The following is a 20,296-nucleotide window of genomic DNA, read 5'->3' as shown; positions in this document are numbered from 1 at the left end:
TATCAGTGTTAGCATTAGCCATAAGTATGTTACATATGGTGCAGTGACAAGAAACAAATGCTGGTGAATTTAATTTCTTCTCATTGTTATAAAGGTGTTACACGAAGGTAAACATAACCTGACATGCCAGATAGGCTGTTTCACATATCCATTGCATAAAATATGTATAAAATCCATTCTGGCAACATCTGTCGACAGTTTGGGAAAGGCAGAACCTTTGAAAGAAGTCTTGGAAGGTGGTTGGATGAATGTTCTGTCTATTTCATTCATTACGGGCCAATCAGAGTGATAAAAATATGACATATGACGCAAAAGGCATGCCGCTATCGTTGCTGACTATTAGTGGAGCCAGTTGATGAAACAAACAAACCCATGCCAAAGCCAGTCAGAAAAAAAGCAAAAACATCTGTTTATCTCAAGAAACCCTTTCAGTGTGGTCATCATCATTGTCCAGTTCTGATAAAACAATCGCTTTTGGGATGGCCCCAGATGGCAGATCGCATGTCTCTCCCCTATCTCTCAAACCTGTGTCTGACCATGTCTTCTCCAAGGTTGTTATAGTTAACTAAAACTAACTAAAACTAAAACTAAAATAAAAAAAATCATTTTAGTTAACTGAACCAAAATAAAAACTAAGCTTTACCAAAAACTTAATAAAATAAAAATGGAGACAAAATATCCATAGTTTTGGTCTTTGACACAACCATTCTGACTGGCACTGACACCCAAATCTGGGGAGTGTGATCTGAGTAGTTAAGACTTCACATAGTGGTAGTTTTACTTCTGGAGTTGTATTCAAACATTATCATTTAGTAAATAATATAAGTGAAGAGTAGCCTGTTTTAATATATTTTTAAAAAATTATGACAAAATAGAAATAAAAAAAACTATTATAACCTTGGTCCTCTCTAAATAAATGCATAAAAGGTCCAAAAATATATCTTTAAAAATAAAGTGGCACTGTAGCAACATCCAAGCTAATTGCTCCAATGGCAGCCATTGTATACAGGCTTGCAATAGCATACCCCAAAGTCATGTTGAGGCTAGTCAGGAGAAGAGCAAACACATCTTTTTTTTGTCCAAGAAAAGTGTTCAATACTCTTTTCTGAGAAAGATATTTTGTCCGGTTCTGAGAAAACTGCCACCATACTTAAGCTAAATCTAAGCTAATCACCTCACTGGCCATCATTGTTTACCAGTTTGCAGTATGACTAAACCCTGCTTGTAGCTACTGCTCTGTTCTGGTCAAATGGGGCTGATTGGTCTGTCTCTGCTCAAACCAGGCACAGTCGTTTCAGATTTGAGCTTCGCAAGATGGATCTGCCTGATGACAGACATGAAATCTGGCCAGTCAATCTGCTTTGCAATGTCAAGGTAAATGTTCATCTCTATGAAAATCAGAGTTAATCATTCGTAAGCCTTTTTCAGCACTAAGTAGATGCTTTACTATAATAGAGTTAGTCTTTAGCTGAGCTGTTCTTTACTTCAGTTTCCCAAAATCAGAAACCAGCCTCAATGGGCTCAGCATGCTGTAAAATGCCAAGTGACTGGCAGTCATACCTACTGCTGTTTAACACGCTATGTACTGTATACTGTATAATGCATACTGTAACAACATTTGTATGTAGATAGTAGTTTTGTTTACTGGGCGAATTTAGTTAACCTGACATGCCAGATAGACTGTTTTATTTATCAGTTGCATATAATGTATTTCCAATCCACCTGGCAAAACTCCCATACAAAGCATTTTGGAGGGAAGGACTTTCCCAAAATTCACAGAAGGTGATTGGATGAATTCTATGTCTGTTAAATTCATTACAAGCCAATCAGACTGACAAGGAAAAATTAAGTAGTTGGCATGATCAGCTCCGGTTGCAATCTTAGCTCAACAGGCAGGCGCTGCCTGAAAAGTGGGGCTTGTTGGTTGATAAAACTCATGACAAGGCCGGTCGGTAGAAGTAAAACAAAAATCTTCTCTGCAAAGAGAGGCTTTTAAAGTGGCTCTTTACTCTTTTTTTAACATATATTTTGGGGATTTTTTTGGGCTTTTATTTAGAGAGGATTTAGAGTAGATATTGTCAGAAACAGGGATGAAAGAATGGAGCAGAGACACGCAGGAAAGGAGCTGCAGGCCGGTCTTGAACCAGGGCTGCCTGCTGATGTGGGGCACGATTTAACCGTCAGACCCGGTTTGCCACCCTCTTGTTTTTTTTTAAAGGTTTTATTTTGGGCATTTCTGTGCCTTTATTTTGATAGAGGAGGATAGTGGATAGAGTCGGAAACAGGAGAGAGAGCGGGGGAGAGGCATGCGGTGGGGCCTGGGGCCAGATTCGAACCTGGGCCATCCGCGTACATGGGGCGCACCTTAACCACTCGGCCACCTGCGCCCCCACACTCTTGTTTTGATAAAGAAATGTGGCCCAGTTCTGATAAAACCAATGCTATACTATAGCCGCATCCACCTGGAACACTACAGCTGCGGCAGCCATTGCTGTTTCCAGTACAAGTAAACCCCACCTGTAGCTACTATTGCGTTTTCATCAAATGATGCCTATTGGTCAGGTTAGTTTTCCAGCCTGGCAAAACTGTTTCATATTGGAACTTTGTAAGATTGATTTTCCTGATGACAGACATAGAATATAGAAAATAATTAAAAATATAGGCAACAGCTTTGTCTACTAGGGGTACAGAAATCAGCACAAGCTTTAATATCTCATGGATGTGTACATTTTAAAGTGTGGAAAATCCATTGCTGAGCATAGTACAGTCATTTCTCCTTATTCTCCCATCCTTTTACAAGAAACCACAAACCATCATCATTAAATCATCATCTTCAGCAGCACAGGAGCATCATTAAACATCCCTGCAGCGCCTTTGCATCCTTGTGATATGCTGACATATGCTGTAACAGCTGGAAGAAAACCCCACATTGGAAAATATCTGTATATTCTGAGAGTTTAAGCACCCTCTGCATCACATTACAACTCGAAAGTCGTCATCTCCAGGCTGACAATGTTCCATCAACACAATATTTATCTTAATTAGCTGTAAAAACACAAGAAGGTAGTAAAAACTCCATCAGCGGTTGGAGATATTCTCGTGTTTACAAATTTGTATTGCACATTATAACTTGAAGACAGTCGCTCATACATAAACAAAGCACATAACAGCAAGGAAGAGCATCCATATATTTGAAAAGTGGATGTTATGAGGCCATTTGGCAGTGGTGTTTTTATGTATGAGTGTAACTTTGATTCAACATCTGATCCATCACTTTGTCAGTTTTATAAATAGTCACATTCCTAATAGAAGAGCGGCTTCAATGAGTCAGACATGAAAGATGTGCTAGATTTAACCACCGCCCTCTGGTTGCAGTAACAATTGATAAGTTGCAAGATTTCGAAGAGCACTGTGAAGGAAGAGATTGGATTATTTAAGCACTTAGTGAGTCAGATGTGGAAAGAAAAGCCAGGTTTTCATGCCAGCTACTGAAAAGAATCGTCCATCATTTACTTTTCAGCAAAGAAGGTCAATGTCCAGCATTAATATCCTCAAAACGGTATCTAAATGTAACGAGTAGAGATGATGGTGCTGCAATAAAGAGGTAGGTCAATGTTTATAGTTTTTGCACTCATGAATCTTTTACTACATGTTGGCAGATGGAAGGAGTCAGGCGGAGTGGCAGATGAACGAGAATCCTTTTATGTACAAAGCAGAGCCACTCTGCATGAACGCCTCTCAAAAATGAAACAACACGAGGTGAGATGACTCAAAATAAAACCTATTTAACCAAATGTTGTTGCCAACCAAAGAGCAGTTGTTTATTTTTTTAGGCTTTTGAGGACATAAATGATGCATTTTTACAGCAGCACTGGTCAAGTAAAAGGCGTGCAAGGAAACAATAACAGAAATATGACTGCATCTTTCCAACAGAGGAAAAAAGATCATTGCTTTTCCATAAACAACTTCCTCCCTCTTCAATAAATGAATCCAAACAACATTTTCCTGAGGCATCATCTGTTGTGCCCACTTGAGTATCCCATATGTCTCCATATATATAATTTAGGAGATCATAAATATACAATTCCTCCCCCTGCTTGGAACAGGCAAAGGGATCCAACAACACTTATCACAGTCTGTTGAGCTTGGTAAATCCAGCAGGGCATTGAGGTCTGAGTGGAGCAGCAATTCTGGTGTAATGCCTGTAACACCCAGCTGTTAATTCAGACTGAAAAACAGGAACATATCTGGCAGGCTGATGGCAGACGGGGTTTGAGGGGACAAATCCTGGTTTTGTGGAGATAAACTGTAACCTCTCTGGAGGGAGAGGGGGTTAAAGAGAGAAGCGGGGGTGGCCAGACACTTTTTACAGGATGGTGAAACAATATTTTAGAGTTTATCTGACAAGTGGACAGGCTGGACATTTGTTATTAGCAAAGCAATAGGAACATGGAAATAAATCAACAGAGCAGGCACGCACTGTGGTAACAGTATTGGTATGGCCTTGTTTGACTTTAACATGGAAGCCTTTGGGGGTCATGCATCCTTTATTCTTATTTGTCTCATCATATATTACAGCAGCTTTTCCTATGATGTTGATTTCACTGGTGCTGGAGCTATTCACATTTGCCATTTCATTTACCTATTTTTTTATCAGTTAATTTTTGTTATTTAATTCATACTACAGAATAGGTGTGGTATTGCTAGTGTTACTATTGAATATATTTGAGTATTTATTAGTGCTTTTATTTTAAAAGCAATGGTGGCTTAAGCACCAGGTGGCATGTATTCAGAGAGGCAGGCATGGGCTGGCACTGGAGGGGGGTTAATTGCTTTTTACCAGGAAGCCAAAAGCCAGGGATACGAGGATGCCAATTTGTAGGTAAGAGGATTTGTTGAACAAACACAAAAGAAAATATGTTTTTACTGCTGGGACATTTATAGTTTTTGATACTGCATTCAATCCACTCTCCTTGTGCCAGAGTGGTCAGCTGGAATTGGATGTTTTTTGTTCATTTACAAGAGAAAATCTTCAGAGGTCATTTTCTCAAGATCTTGTTAAATTAACCCAAAAACATAAAAGCATGCTTTTTATCGAACGCATTAATCGCAATAAACCAATTACCCCCAAACAATCCCCAATTAATGCACTACACAAGTTAAGCCACGTCAGCACCTAACTGCAGCCATGTAAAATAAGTCCACCAGTGCTCTTCAATATCTGATTCCAATTTAAAAAACTCACTGAATGCTCAAAAGTCATCTGAACCATGAGGATATCAAGCATTTTTGTTTTTACCGTTCACTTATTTTTCATTCAGTCCATAACAAGTTCCTTTCTCATGGTCAAATTCATGTTTAAAATCTTCAGTCTACTAATGAAAACAGGTCTGTATCCAAATTAGAAGTCTATTACCCTTAGTTAAAGACAGTAGGAAAATCAACAATGACACAAAAACAGTTTTAAATGCAGAATAGTGAAATTTCAAAATGCTATAAACCACAGAAATCTTGGGATTAATCACGATTTAAAAAATTAATCTTTTGACAGCCCTAGAAATAACACAAACACCATCTTAGAGGTAACAGCTAGATCTGAAGAAAACGAATGTTTTAATGGAAAACCATTATTTTTATCTAGAGCAGGGGCATCCAAGTGTTTTCTACTGAGGGCCACATACAGAAATATTTAAGGGTGGTGGGGCTGCTAACATATATGTAATTTAAGGACATTAAAGTTGGTAAAAAACCAATCTAATGTAGGTTAAGATATGTTAGTGACTGATTATACTCAAATTTATTTATTTATTTATTTAAGGTTTATTTAATAGGGACAGATACAATAAACATAGACAACTGAGAACAGGCATCCCATGCAAGTATAATAATGTTTGTAGCGAATGCTAATTTGCAACACCCGTCCCTAGAGGGGCTTTTGTAAGAATAAAAAGCTAAAACAGCTAAAATGGCTAGTTGATGTCTGACAAGGCAAATAGCCAATCATTTTAAAGATTTTGGGGAAACCAATCGGATTTCAGGGGCCCCTGGCTGGCCCTGACTACCACTGGCTCCACTCCTTGGAATGCTACTGGTTCTGCTATTTGCTGTGGTCATCATTCAGGGCATTATAAAGCTACCATTATTATTTTGGTTGCCAATATGTTTATCATTTACAGTGTCTTAAAAAAATCAATAAATTCTTCTAATCAAAATGTTTGTTTACAGAATTAGCATGGTAGCATCACCCTGTGTTGAATCTAAAAAATACGATACAGTGAAGCACAAGCTTCAGTTCTGATGTGACAACATTTCATTTTATTTTTATAATTTGCTGTGGGGCAATCAAAAATGGACCGCAGGCCACATTTGGTCCCAGGGCCATAGTTTGGACATCCTTGCTCTAGTGGTAACAGCACATATGAAACTAGATCGAAAGAAAATGGCTATAAATCACATAATTTTGTGGAAAACCATCATTTCAATCTATAGGGGTAATGATGTGAATAAGTCTAGTGCTCAAGAAAACACTCACAAATGACAGGATTTCAGGTAACATCATATGAATCTAGATCTCAAGAATGTAATCAGAAATGATCAAGAAGTAATGTCACAAACTATGTTTTAATGGGAAAACATTTATTATTTTCTAGGAGTAACTGCTGAGTTTAGATCTCTGTTTTCATGAAAAACCATTAATATAATGTAGAAATAATGGCATAAATGAGTTTAGATCACCAGAAAACAATTACAAATTACATGCTTTCATGAGAAACAATCATTTTTATCTGGAGTTAACGAATATGAATCAGGGAATACTTGTTTTGGGTTTTTTTTAAATGTTTTTTTCATTTGCTATTTAGAAGTAATTGCATAAACAAACCAGAAAACATTCAGATTTATATAAATAGGGATGCCCAATATAGTATGATTTTTGCCAATAGTCAATATTTGTTGTCAAATGTTTTTATTAGGGCAGTGTCAGGCAAAATAAAGTCACACACCATAGGTGTACAGAGAAATAATATCAATGTGTTCGTCTTTTCTTAAATAAGAGTAGTATAGGCATTAAACAACACAAGCAATAACAGGAAACAATCTCCGAACTAAGAACAGGATATTGTCTGAAATGAGTACATAAAGTACATAAGGAATAAATAATGAAAATAAGTGAAAATAATAAAAATAAATAAATAAATAATACCAATAGTCAATATTTGCAAAAGAATTTTAGCCTATATCGATAGCCTTAAATTTGTTTGTCCATACAGCCAGTATTTTCAGCTGATAAAGGCAGATTTTCATAACCAAAGTTGGTTGTCAATAATGGCAGAAATGTTCATATCTACTGATACTTTGGTCACTTTTATCTGTAGATACCCATAACATACTGATAATACCGCGCATCCCTAAAAAATATTATCATCTAAATGTAATGGCATGAATGAATCTATATCTTAGGAAAACAATTAGAAAATGTATGGTTTCACGAACAAGGACTACACCATCAACAGGATGCGATTTGGCAGTTGCTGGTTGGTTTGGGGAAATGTAGGGAATCCGCTGTAGCTCCCAGGGACCCTACGGATAGAATAAAGAGAGAAATAGAGGAAGAGGAGGGTGAGTTGCGGAATATGAGAACGAAAGGCAGGTTTGAATTTATTGAAACGCAGGAAGAGGTGTGGTTGAGATGTGGTCCTGCTTCTAAAATTTTGCTACGTAGCATGCCTTCATCAAAACCATCATTATTATCTGGAGCTGATGATGTAAATGAGTTATCTCAAGAGAAGAATTAGGAATAACATGTTTTCATGGAATAACCATCATTGTTTTATAGAGGTAATTGCATAAATCTGTCTACATCTAAAGAAAACCATCAGAATAATACGTGTCCATGGAAAATCATCACGATTAGTTATGTTCTTATGAAGATTTATTTTCAACAAATGCTGAATATTGAATTTATTGTAAAATCTGGCCCTGTTTGAAGTAGTAAAAGGAAACTATTTGAGCCATAACCCAATGGGGGAATAGGACTTTAAATTCTGTCTTTAATGCTTTTTATAACAGTTTTCACAGCCAGTCTTTTGAATATAAATTAGTTCATTAGCATTGGAAATATTTTATGGCTCTTTTAAACACAGTGGATGTGTTTTGTTGCTCTCTTGTGGAGGATATGTGTGCCTCTGTTCCCTTCCAGTGTCTCTCAGTTGGTCCACATAAGATCAGGACTGCCCTCTAATGGCTTCAATGGGTAACACCAACCCACAAAAAATGTTTTTAAATGTTAATGAGGCTTAATCCAGAAGTGATTGCAGCTGTGAAAGGGCTAAATATAAATATAAGTACCATTCAAAGGTTGATTTTGAAGGCTAAATTTAGCATGCAGCTGCAGTCACTGATTTAATGTCATCATCTGAAAAGTTTCAAGTACAAAAAGTCTTAAAGGATTGTGATTGTGATTGCTCAATGACAGAGGCAAAATTGACAAAATTAGTCATAGTATGATAAAAGGAGGCTCAACCAATGATAGCTGCCCTCTTGGTCCCAAACTTAGAGAGAAAAAAAAGCACCAAATGACGTATGTCCTTCATCAACTTTACCCCACTGTTTACTCAAACCCACATTACTCACTCTGCTAGGCTGAAGAGGAGGTCACATTTTGTCCCAGAGTTAAAGCAGAGCAGGTAGACGCACAGGAAGAGACGAGAGGAAACATGGTTTTTATGACTCTACTCTGTCTACTCTTACTGCGGCCTGGATCTGCCGCTCTAATGACTTCTCCATTGGACGAGGTAGGTGGAAAAGCTGCGGGAGAACAGCAGCACTGTGGTTAGTGATTCCACTGCTTCTGCAAAGTACATTGAACCCTTCAACTTTAAACTGTTTATCATCCTGTAAAAAAGCCTGCAGAGAGTCATAACTGGGTTCTACTGGATTTACATGGAAATGACTTTAAGAACACAAAAGCTCTGAAATAGTTTTGTATTTTTGTTCCGGATTTAGGCCACAGATCTAAGTTTAGTCACACTGGTTTAAAGCTGCCGTTTGTGGAGGTTCTAAAATGCTGCCATTGTTTGTGTTTTTTAAAGCCTTTTCATCACTCCCCCAGTCAAAGAGAAATAGTTTCCTCTTCTGGTTTTGATGCCTCAGGTAGGTGGCTGAGAGTTAGGGACAATTAAAAAGTTATTCATATAGGAGAGAAATGTCTTTTTACTTACCTAACATATAACCGTTGACTGTCTTTTGCCTTTACCATAATCTCCTTACCTACAGAGTTGGTGCGTTTGCCTCGATCGGCTGCAGTGCCTGATGTCACACATCTTGAACTCCTGGTGGTGGTCGGACCTGACGTCCAGCTGGTCCACAAGCAGGACACAGAGCGATACATCCTCACCAACCTCAACATTGTAAGCCTGAGCACAAACACACTGGAAAGGAAGGTTTTCTGTACGGATAACAGTATTGATTACCTTTGTGTGCCCCCAAATTTTAAACAAACACTATCATAAGAGCTGAGCTGGTAAAAGAGATTACAACCTCATGTCCCAAAAAGTTGGGACACTGTGTAAAATTTGAACAAAAAGAGAATATGATAATTTGTGAAACGTTTAAACCCCATAATTAAAAACAAATGTCCAACGTGGATATATGCAATATAAACTATATAGACAAAAGTATTCAGCTGCCTGATCATCACACCAACAGGGGCTGTAATGACTATCCAAATACATGCACTTTGAAATGGATCTGATCCCCTTTTGCAGCTCTTCTAGGAAGACTCATTTTGTATCACAAATGTTTGTAAATGGAGACTGCATGGCTAGTTGCTTTTTTTTAAACACCTGGATTCATTAATTAATAGGTGTGGCCATAAAGTCCATAGAAGATGAGAGCTGATGATAGACAGGTTTTAAAAAAGTTGGGACAGGGTCATGTGTGCCGCTTTGTATCTCACCTCTTCTCTTAGGAAAACTTTGGAAGTATTATGGGAACCAAGTAGATGAGTTTTACCAAACCGATGTAGGATTTTGCTTGTTCAATAGATTAGGGTCCTCTTTGTTATATTTTATGTTTTATAATGTGCCAGATATTTTCACTGGGTGACAACTCAGGACTAACCTGACACATCTGGAAAACCTCTGATAGACAGTGTTTGGGAAAGGGCAGAGCCTTTGAAAAAAACTTGGAGGGTGATTGGATGAACGTACTGTCTGTCACATCTTTAGGGGCCAATCAGAGAAACAAAACACGTGATGTCATAGTCACTACCGAGGTATGTGTGCGCCGCTACCAAGGAGTGCACTCCATATAGAACTGAATAACGCGAACCATGGCGACTATAAATATGTCAGTGCACGACTTTTGTTGTTTTTGAAAAGAAAACAACTCACTGCTGTTCTTTGTTCTTCTTTTAAGGAAGAAATTTCATCAAGTTCTGATAAAACTGACACTATAGCAGCATCCACGCTAATCTCTTCCGCCATAATTGCACCGGCCTCTTGTCATTGCTTGCTTATGTCACGACTCTGCCGAGCCCAAAAGTACTGCCTATGGAGACTGATTGGTTCTGTCACTTTCTAACTGGCCCCAAACTGTCTAGACGGGAGCTTTGCAAGATGGATTAGCCAGTGAGAAACACTGAAACGGGCGAAACCATCTGCTTTGCAAAGATTAACTCAGGACTGCAGGTAAACCAGTTTACAACTTGGCTCTTTTACTGCAGAGTCATGATTTTTTATCACATCTAGGTTGTGTTTAAGTGTGCATTGGTGAATGCAGCAATGAACTGTGTTCACAATTTGAGACTGGAAGCGTCCCTTAGCCATGCAGGGATGTCCACTACAGAACTGTGTCAGCTATTTTTTCATTTTTTTTGTTTGATTGTGTGGAAAACTGAACAATATAGACAGTAATACAACTGTATCCCGTTTGAAGACTATCTTAATAAAAAAAAAGTGCGAGAATATACAACACTGCAGAACTTTCAGTCATGTTTGGGCCACAAAATGAGTCTGATGTAAGGTGCAGATGTGGCAAGTAAGCTACCTGAAGGCACCACAGGGTGGGAAGCAGGACTGACACAACCCTGGCAGTGCTCTGGATGTCCGTGCATATGACCAGTAGCATGACAGTAACCTGTTGAAAATAATGTTTGCATCTTTGAAGCAGAGTACATTACCAGGCATATTACCAGAGCTGAAAAGGCCCATACAAAAGAGACATGCATGTCGAAATGTGTCGAGCTTGACCCTGGGTACCCCTCCTCCTTCAACCCCAGGTCATAGTTCATCAGGCCCTGTGGTGAAACAGACTAATATATGCACACAAATATGTAACACATAAAGTATATACATACATGCATTAATAATTATTAAATATAGTGGAAACATACCAGCAAACATTTCATAAACATGTCTGCCTCTAAAGCAGGATCACAGCCGTCCAGTCCTGCTTCTGCCTAGTCTCCTGCATTCACAGACTTCTTTGATTTCTCTGAATCTTTAAAAGAAATCATTTTCTGCAGAGGATGAAATCCCTTGATTCTTTGTACCATTACTTTGAGAAACATTTTTCTTGAATTGTTGCACTATTTTCCAGTGCAGTCCTTCACGATGTGATGAACCCCTCCTCATCCTCTCTTTTCCTGTCCTTGATGCTCTTTTTATACCCAACCACATTACACAACAGCCTGATCTGGTGAAGGTGAGGGCTAAGCTTTGATGAGGGCACCTCACCCTGCCTCTGCTTCCCCTGTCCTCTTTTTAAACTCTCTCTTCAGACATTTCTCTCTGCCGCTATCTTCTCTTGTGCTCTCTGTGCCATTCCTCTTCATGTATAATGTTGGCATCAGGAATTGCTGTGTTTTGTTTGTGGGGACAATTTGGGACCACATGGAAGGGTAGTATTAGCCTTGTCACTTCCTGGAGTTCTTGCACATGCTGAGATTAGGTCTGTTGAAGTTGGTGACGCTGTCTGGGCTATGACAGCTATGTGGTCAGGGGGGAAGGTGGAGGAGGTTTGTGTTAGTTTGGTGGACTGATATATATCATATACGATAAGATATAGAAGCAGTGCTGCAGCCATGTTGCTCCATTGCGCATCCTAATATACAGTCGCTAGAAAAAGTATGTGAACCCTTTGAGATTTCTTGGACTTCTGCATAAATTGGTCATCAAATGTGCTCCGATCTTCATCTAATTCACAACAATAGACAAACACAGTCTGCTTAAACTAATACTGCACAAAAAATGATATGTTTTCGTGTTTTTATTGAACAAAACATGTAAACATCCACAGTGCAGGGTGGAAAAAGTATGTGAACCCTTAGGCTAATGACTTCTCCAAGAGCTAATTGGAGCCAGGGGTCAGCCAACCTGGAGTCCAATCAATGTGATGAGATTGGATGTGTTGGTTAAAGCTGCCCTGCCCTATAAAAAACACACCAGTTTTGAGTTTGCTCTTCTCAAGAAGCATTGCCTGATGTGAACCATGCCTGGCACAAAAGAACTCTCAGAAGACCTACGATCAAAAATTGTTAACTTGCATGAAGCTGGAAAGGGTTACAAAAGTATCTCTAAAAGCCTTGATGTTCATGTGTCCACAGTAAGACAGTCTACAAATGGAGAAGGTTCAGCACTGTTGCTATTCCCCCTAGGCGTGGTTGTCCTGTAAAGATAGCTGCAAGAGCACAGCACAGAATGCTCAATGAGGTGAAGAAGAATCCTAGAGTGTCAGCTAAAGACTTACAGAAGTCTCTGGCACATGCCAACATTTGTGTTGACAAATCTACAATAAGTAAAACATTAAACAAGAATGGCGTTCATGGGAGGACACCACGGAGGAAGCCACTGCTGTCCAAAAAAAAAACATTGCTGCACATTTGAAGTTTACAAAAGAGCACCTGGATGTTCCACAGCACTACTGGCAAAATATTCTGTCCATAGATGAAACCAAAATTGAGTTGTTTGGAAGGAACACACAACGCTATGTGTGGAAAAAAAAAGGCACAGCACACCAACATCAAAACCTCATCCCAACAGTGAAATACAGTAGAGGGGCCATCATGGTTTGAGGCTGCTTTGCTGCCTCAGGGCCTGGACGGATTGCTGTCAGTGACGAAAAAATGAATTCCCAATTTTATCAATACATTTTACAGGAAATCTTAAGACCATCTGTCCACCAGCTGAAGCTCAACAGAGGATGGGTGATGCAACAGGACAACGACCCAAAGCATAGAAGTAAATCAACAACAGAATGGCTTCAACAGAAGAAAATATGCCTTCTGGAGTGGCCCAGTCAGAGTCCTGACCTCAACTCGACTGAGATGCTGTGGCATGACCTCAAGAGAGCGATGCACACCAGACATCCCAAGAATATTGCTGAACTGAAACAGTTTTGTGAAGAGGAATGGTTCAAAATTTGTCCTGACCGTTGTGCAGGTCTGATCTGCAACTACAGGAATGTTTGGTTGAGGTTATTTCTGCCAAAAGAGGGTCAACCAGTCATTAGCCTAGGGGTTCACATACTTTTTCCACCCTGCACCGTGAATGTTTACATGTTTTGTTCAATAAAAACACGAAAACATATCATTTTTGAAGATCGGAGCACATTTGGTGACCAATTTATGCAGAAATCCAAGAAATCTCAAAGGGTTCACATACTTTTTCTAGCAACTGTATAAATATATATGTATGAGACTGAATCACACTTCATTTTCCATCCAGGCCTCAGAGCTGCTGAGAGACATGACCCTGGGTGCCAACATGAGGGTGCACCTGGTCCGCATGATCATCCTTACAGAGCCTGAGGTAAGAGGAGCTTTATTATAAGTCATACAATCAGATTTTTATGTGGCATGCAGTCTAGTTACTTTAGTATTAAACTGCTTTTATCATATTTAAGAATAAGTAGACACAAGGCTTATACTGTTACAGTAGTTGCTTTGAATATCACTGCCTTACTTTTGTCTCTGTGATTCCTCTTCTAGCCAGAGATCCAGATGTCCACCAACATCACCTCGTGTCTGAGAAGTGTGTGTGACTGGGGCAGGAGGATAAACCCCTCTAATGACACAGACCCTCTACATGCTGATCTTCTCGTGTACATTACAAGGTATGCCACCTTTAGCTCACTGTGTTGTTAATAAATGTGATCTCAGTATCTCACAAATGTTCAAACTGCCTCTGACTTGATGTTAACCATCACACACAGGTATGACCTGGAGCTGCCTGATGGGAACAAGCAGGTCAGAGGTGTCGCTCAGCTGGGCGGAGCTTGTTCCACTGACTGGAGCTGTGTGATCACAGAGGACACCGGCTTTGACCTCGGGATCACTATCGCTCATGAAATTGGCCACAGGTGAATCAGCATTCACTGTTCAGTTTTTTAACCTTATTAATAAACATTTTGTAAGTTTCAAGTATTGCATTTTTGGTGCAAGTACAAAAGCCAAAATGAAGATATACAGTCATGGACAAAAGTATTGGCACCCCTGGAATTTTTCTAGAACACCGTTTCTCCCAGAAATTGTTTCAATTACAAATGTTTTTGGTATACATGCATTTATTGCCTTTATGTGCATTGGAACAACACAAAAAATCCGAAGAAAAAGACAAAATTGACACAATTTTGCACAAAACTCAGAAAATGGGCCAGACAAAATTGTTGGCCCCCTTTTAAAACTGTGGATAAATCATTTTATTTCAAGAATGTGATGCTCATTTTAACTCACCTGTGGCAGTAACAGGTGCTGGCGATCTAGAAAGAACACCTGAAGCCAGTTAGAATGTCTAAAAGTTGACTCAACCTTTGTGTTGTGTGCCTGCATGTGTCACACCAAGCATGGAGAAGAGAAAGGGGTCCACTGTGTGTATCAAGAAGTTTATAACCCATGGCACTGTGGCTAATCTCCCTGACGTGGATGGAAGAGAAAAATTGACAAAAGAATACAACACAGGATAGTTGGAATGGTGGATAAACATCCTCAGTCAACTTCCACACAAATTCAGGCTGTCCTGCAGACTCAGGGTGCAAAAGTGTCAGCCCCAACCATAATAATTGAAACAATTTCTGGGAGAAATGGTGTATTTTCTGGAAAAAATCCAGGGGTGCCAATACTTTCGTCCATGACTGTATAGACCAAGAGTACCACAAGACATGTATAAGGAGAAGAGAGTGTCCAAGAATGGATAAATCATGGCCTAATATTATAAATCTTTCCCTTGAGATGTTTCATATTTTTCCCCATCATAACAACAAAATGATATCACTCTTTTCATTGAAGATCTCATATATCATTATATTCAATACAACTTCTTTTAAAATATAAGTGAATCATTTTGAAGACAGAGAACAATAAGATAGGACTGTTTTGATGAAGCTTATCCTTAAAGGGAAGTTTGTCAAATGTCCATGCTGTAAGCACATCTACCGCACAATAAATAGAAAACCAGAATTTTAAAATTTGGCTAAGACAGAATCATAAAAAGGAAAAATAATAATAGGTAACAAAAATAACCCCAATGTCAATCAAAGATACTGTAACATGTGTAAAAGAGGCTGTTTGCATCGATATGAATTAAGTGTGCCTTGAGATTTTGTCTTGATCTTTGGTGTGTATTGGATAAAAAGGTTTGAAATCTTAAATACCTGCTGAGTTTACTTTACTCGTTTTATGGGGGCCTTAAGTAGACATGCATCCCCTTATTTAAGTTACTGTTTTCCCATGATAACCAGCAATTTCCAATTGATGTCACATAGAAACTTATTACACCTATAAAAAGAACATATTGTCAATTTGTATAACTTAGGCCTTGCTTTGAGGGATGTGGAAATCCTGACTTATATTGTTAACCGTGTAAGAAGCGACAAGTAGGCTAAGTACATTACATTCAGAGAGCAGTCAGACCCCTCTTTAATTCCTCTGATTTTGTCACATTGCAGCCTGATGCTACAGTTAAAAAAATATGTTTTTCTCTTATAAATCTACACTCAGTACCCCATCATGACAAAGTGAAAACTGAATTTTTTGGCAAACTCATTACAAAGAAAGAAATGGAATATCACATTGACATAAGTATTCAGACACTTTGCAACAGCACTTGAAATTTAGCACAGGTTCCTCCCAGTTCTCTTTATCTTTGCTGAGATGTTTCCACACCATGATTGGAGTCCACCTGTGGTAAATTAAATTGATGGAAATGATTTGGAAACATCGCTCTTTATAGAAGGCCTCGCAGTTGAAAATGCAAAATAGAGCGAAAACCAAGCCATGAGATCAAAGGAACTGCCTGCACAGCTCACAGACAGGATTGTTGACAGACACAGATCTGGGGAAGGCTGCCAAAGAAAGTTCTGCTGCACTGAAGTTTCCCAAGAGCACAGTGGTCTCCATTATTCTCAAGTGGAAGAAGTTTTAATTGGCAAGGACTCATCCAAGAGCTGGTCACCCAGTCAAACTGAGCAACTGGGGGAGAGGGCCTAGTAGGAGAGGTGACCAAGAACCTGATGGTCACTCTGACTGAGCTCCAGAGGTCCTGTGTGGAGATGTGACCAAGGTAAAGAAGGACAACCATCACTGCAGCCCTGATCTGGTCTTTATGGCACAGTGGCCAAATAGAAGACATTCCTCAGTGCAAAACACATGAAGGCCCACTTGAAAACCCACAGGTTGAAAAAACCTCCATGTGAAAGCAAAGTGGGCTCCAAGTGGGCAGGTGGACTCCAAAGGTCCAGAGAAATAGGAGGAACCTGAAGATGATATTTCAGTGTTATTCTTTTGATAATTTTACACAGATTTTAAAATCCTGTTTTCACTTAGTCATGATGGGGTTCTTAGTGTAGATTACTGAGAATATGCTTTAAAGTTCAGTGGCTTTCTTAATTGAGGGGATGCTTCAGAATGTTTATTTCTTCAAAAGCTATGATTGCTTTTAGCTAAGTGAAGAAGAGTCTCTTATTGCTCTTTGCCTGAGGCCTCTGAATCACTATGGTGATCAGATGATTGCTTTTTTGTAGATCACCAAAAATTATTGTGCTATGAAAGGAAAACAAGCTTTGTTTTCTCAAGATGATGAGATAAATCTGTCTGTATAATAACAAAACACCAGTGTTATCCTGAAATGACAACAACTATAAGTCAGGATTTTAAGAAAACAACTTAAATGTACCTGATTTCATGGGAAAATAGAGTAAATAGAGATTTAAAATGCATGTCCATACAGGGCTTCCATACTACTTTAACTTAAAGTCCATTTTAATCCAGAAAGCATTGCAGGCAGTTCACAGCAAATCAAGCTATATCCAGAACTATGAGACTACACTAAGGCAAACACAGAATGAAACATGTATGTAGAATAAAGTGTCCAATAAAAGTTTTAGTAGAAATTTGGCATTAACTTTGTGTCAAGAAAGCTTTTACTTTAAGCACATTTAATATTTTACTCATAATAAGTAACAAAGATTATACGCCTGTCTGGGAACACTTTCATAAATTATAAGGCAATCAAAGACTGAAAAAGATATTAAAAGTGCAGTTTAATGTTGTATGGTTAATAGAATAAAGTGAATCATTCTGAGTACAGAGAGCAGTAACAACAGAGCGTTTAATGAAGCAAACCCTCAGAGAGGAGACTCTTAAAATTTAATTGCATCGAGCGGTTCTGCCACACAATGGAGTGAAAACTTTAAAAATCACCACCAACCAAAAAAATTAGACTTTAAAAAACGTCATTAAGATAGCTTCCTGATATAGCAATAGAGATTTATATTGCTGGTGTTTTATATTCCGTTCACGCAGCTTTGGGATCAACCACGACGGGGTGGGAAACACCTGCGGCAGGAGCGGCTTCATGATGGCCTCTGACGGCGGCTACAACAGTGTGGATCTGACCTGGTCCTCCTGCAGCAGACAGCAGCTGTTCACATTCTTCAGGTGGGCTCACCTGTGCAGAGCAGCTGTGCAGGACAAAGATTCTCATTCATCATGCAGGCCTGATGCTACTGAAAGGCCTTTCCTTTGGCAGCTCTTATATTAATATTTTCCCTCAGGCTGTTTTATAGATCTCCTTTTTACATATTCAGAAAGGTTATTGTTTTATTAGTGGCATTAATATGAGCACAAGGATAGAAATTCGGGATGTCATAATACCAGAATTGTGAACTCTGATATGATATGATACTATGGAATTTGATATGGTATGATGTATGATACGATAAGATATGATGATGTGACACAATGTGATATGATACAAAAATCCAACAATATTGACACCTTTTTGGATAGTGAAAAAAAAGAGTTTGATAATGCCATTTTTGTGACATTAATACAATCACATGAATAGAAATTAGGGGTGTCGCAATTACGGAATTTAGAATTTCAGTACAATACAACAGGATATGACATGACATAATATGATATAAAAATCCAACATATCGACCCCTGTTTGGATATATGAAAAAACAAAAAGTCTGAGGCACCATATTTTGCCAAATTTCTTGTTTCTGCAGGAAACTGCATGCTGTCTTAACATCGCAGACTTACAGTGCCTAGAAAAGTATTCACCCCAATGACTACTGTTGAAGAAAACTCAGATTAAATCTGGACTAGAGCTCACCAAAAAGCATGTGGGAGACTCCATGGTCAAGTGGAAGAAAGGTCTTTGGTCTGATGAGACCAAAATGGTGTTTTTGGCCACCAGACAACACACCATGTTTGGTAGACACACCAAACACAGCACATTACCACAAACACGCCATCCCCACTGTAAAGCACAGTGCTGGCAGCATCTTGCTGTTGGGATGCCTCTTGAGAACGGGCCCTGGAAGGCTTGTAAAGTTAGAGGGTAAAATGAATGTGGCAAAATATAGGAAAATCCTGGAGGATAATCTTATTCAGTCTGCAAGAGAACTATGCTTGGGAGAAGATTTGTTATCCAGTAAGACAATGACCTGAAGCATACAGTGAAAGATACATCGAAATGGTTTAAAGACAACAAGGTGAATGTTCTGGAGTGGCTGAGACAAAGCCTAGACCTCAATCCACTACAGAATTTGTGGCTGGACTTGAAAAAAACCTGACAGAGCTTGAGAAGTTTTGCAGAGAAGAATGGAGTTAAGTAACAGTGTCCAGATGTGCAGACTCAGTGCTGTGATTGCAGCCGTTGCACCTACTAAATACCGACTTAAAGGGGGTAATTATTTATGCAGTAACTTATACAGTGCATATATTTGTTTAATTTTCACTACTTTCAGAAATTTGTATTCACTTTGAAATTAAGAGGTTATCTTGTATTGTTTTGTCAAAAAAAGCTGAATTATATTGACCATGACTGATTTATAAAATCGATAAAAGGGTAAAACACCCAAAGGGGTGACTACTTTTTACAGGCACATTATACAGTTTCAGCTGAGATGCCCATATTTGTTTTGTACTTACCTTCAGTAAAGAGCAATCCTAATACTTCAGCATGCCAAGACAATTTTGACAATGCTATGCTTCCAACTCTGTGGCAACAGTTTGGAGAAGGCCCTTTTCTACCCCAACACGACTGTGCTCCTGTGCACAAAGAAAGGACTGTAAAGACATGTTTGATGAGTTCTGTGTAAAAGACCTTGACGGAGTCCTGACCTAAACCCCATCGAGCACCTTTTGGATGAACTGGAACAGAGATTATGGGCCAGGCCTTCTCGTTTGACATCAGTGCCTGATCTCATGAATGCTCTACAGAATGAATGGACACAAATTCCTATAGAAACACTGAAGAAAGCCTTTCAAGAAGAGCTACAAAAGGGGGCAACTCCATATTAATCAAAGTCTATTCAAATCAAAGTCCATTATAATCCATGTCTGCTTTTGTTCTTATGTCTAAAATAACTACTATATGCATGCTTACAGTGAAGGTAAAGCTGAGTGTGTTAAGGACCTGCCAGCTCTGGGAGGCTCCCTGCAGGACTGGAAACCTGGACTATATTATGGAGTTGATGATCAGTGCCGAATAGCTTTCGGAAGCTCTGCCAGAGCCTGCTCCTTCACCAACCCTGACCTGGTGAGTCAGCTGCAATAGCATCGTCTTTCCACCAGATGGCATCTTACATTACAAACACAGTATGACTACATTTAGTTACTGTTTCTGTCTCCTTTTCCACCAGCCAGCTTGCCGTGCCCTGTCTTGTCACATTAACCCTGATGATGACAGCTCTTGCAAACGTCTCCTTGTCCCTCTGCTGGATGGGACTGAGTGTGCTCCTAATCAGGTTACTATTCCCCCACATCTAAGTCATTTTGGTGCAATCGTTT

The 20,296-nt window shown here is 39.1% G+C and overlaps 1 protein-coding gene across 2 annotated transcripts in view; it reads left to right on the top strand.

Annotated features, from left to right (window-relative positions):
• The first annotated feature begins 8,418 nt into the window (after positions 1-8,418).
• adamts13 (ADAM metallopeptidase with thrombospondin type 1 motif, 13) overlaps positions 8,419-20,296 on the top strand; it is a 30,796-nt gene continuing 18,918 nt past the window's right edge. Inside the window, exons 1-9 of one of the 2 annotated variants that reach the window (XM_041787292.1) lie at positions 8,419-8,792; positions 9,090-9,150; positions 9,274-9,407; positions 13,725-13,808; positions 13,988-14,112; positions 14,212-14,358; positions 17,798-17,932; positions 19,895-20,045; positions 20,149-20,253. In XM_041787292.1, the coding sequence (XP_041643226.1) occupies positions 8,715-8,792; positions 9,090-9,150; positions 9,274-9,407; positions 13,725-13,808; positions 13,988-14,112; positions 14,212-14,358; positions 17,798-17,932; positions 19,895-20,045; positions 20,149-20,253 (1,020 nt within the window). In that variant the 5' untranslated portion in view covers positions 8,419-8,714. The remainder of the gene's footprint in view (positions 8,793-9,089; positions 9,151-9,273; positions 9,408-13,724; positions 13,809-13,987; positions 14,113-14,211; positions 14,359-17,797; positions 17,933-19,894; positions 20,046-20,148; positions 20,254-20,296) is intronic. The other variant, XM_041787291.1, reaches the window with a different exon arrangement.

The sequence above is a fragment of the Cheilinus undulatus genome, linkage group 5 (genome assembly GCF_018320785.1).
Source record: "Cheilinus undulatus linkage group 5, ASM1832078v1, whole genome shotgun sequence".
NCBI classification, from domain to species: Eukaryota; Metazoa; Chordata; class Actinopteri; order Labriformes; family Labridae; genus Cheilinus; species Cheilinus undulatus.
Note: the sequence above shows the minus strand (reverse complement) of the source record. Positions and strands in the feature narration are given on the sequence as shown.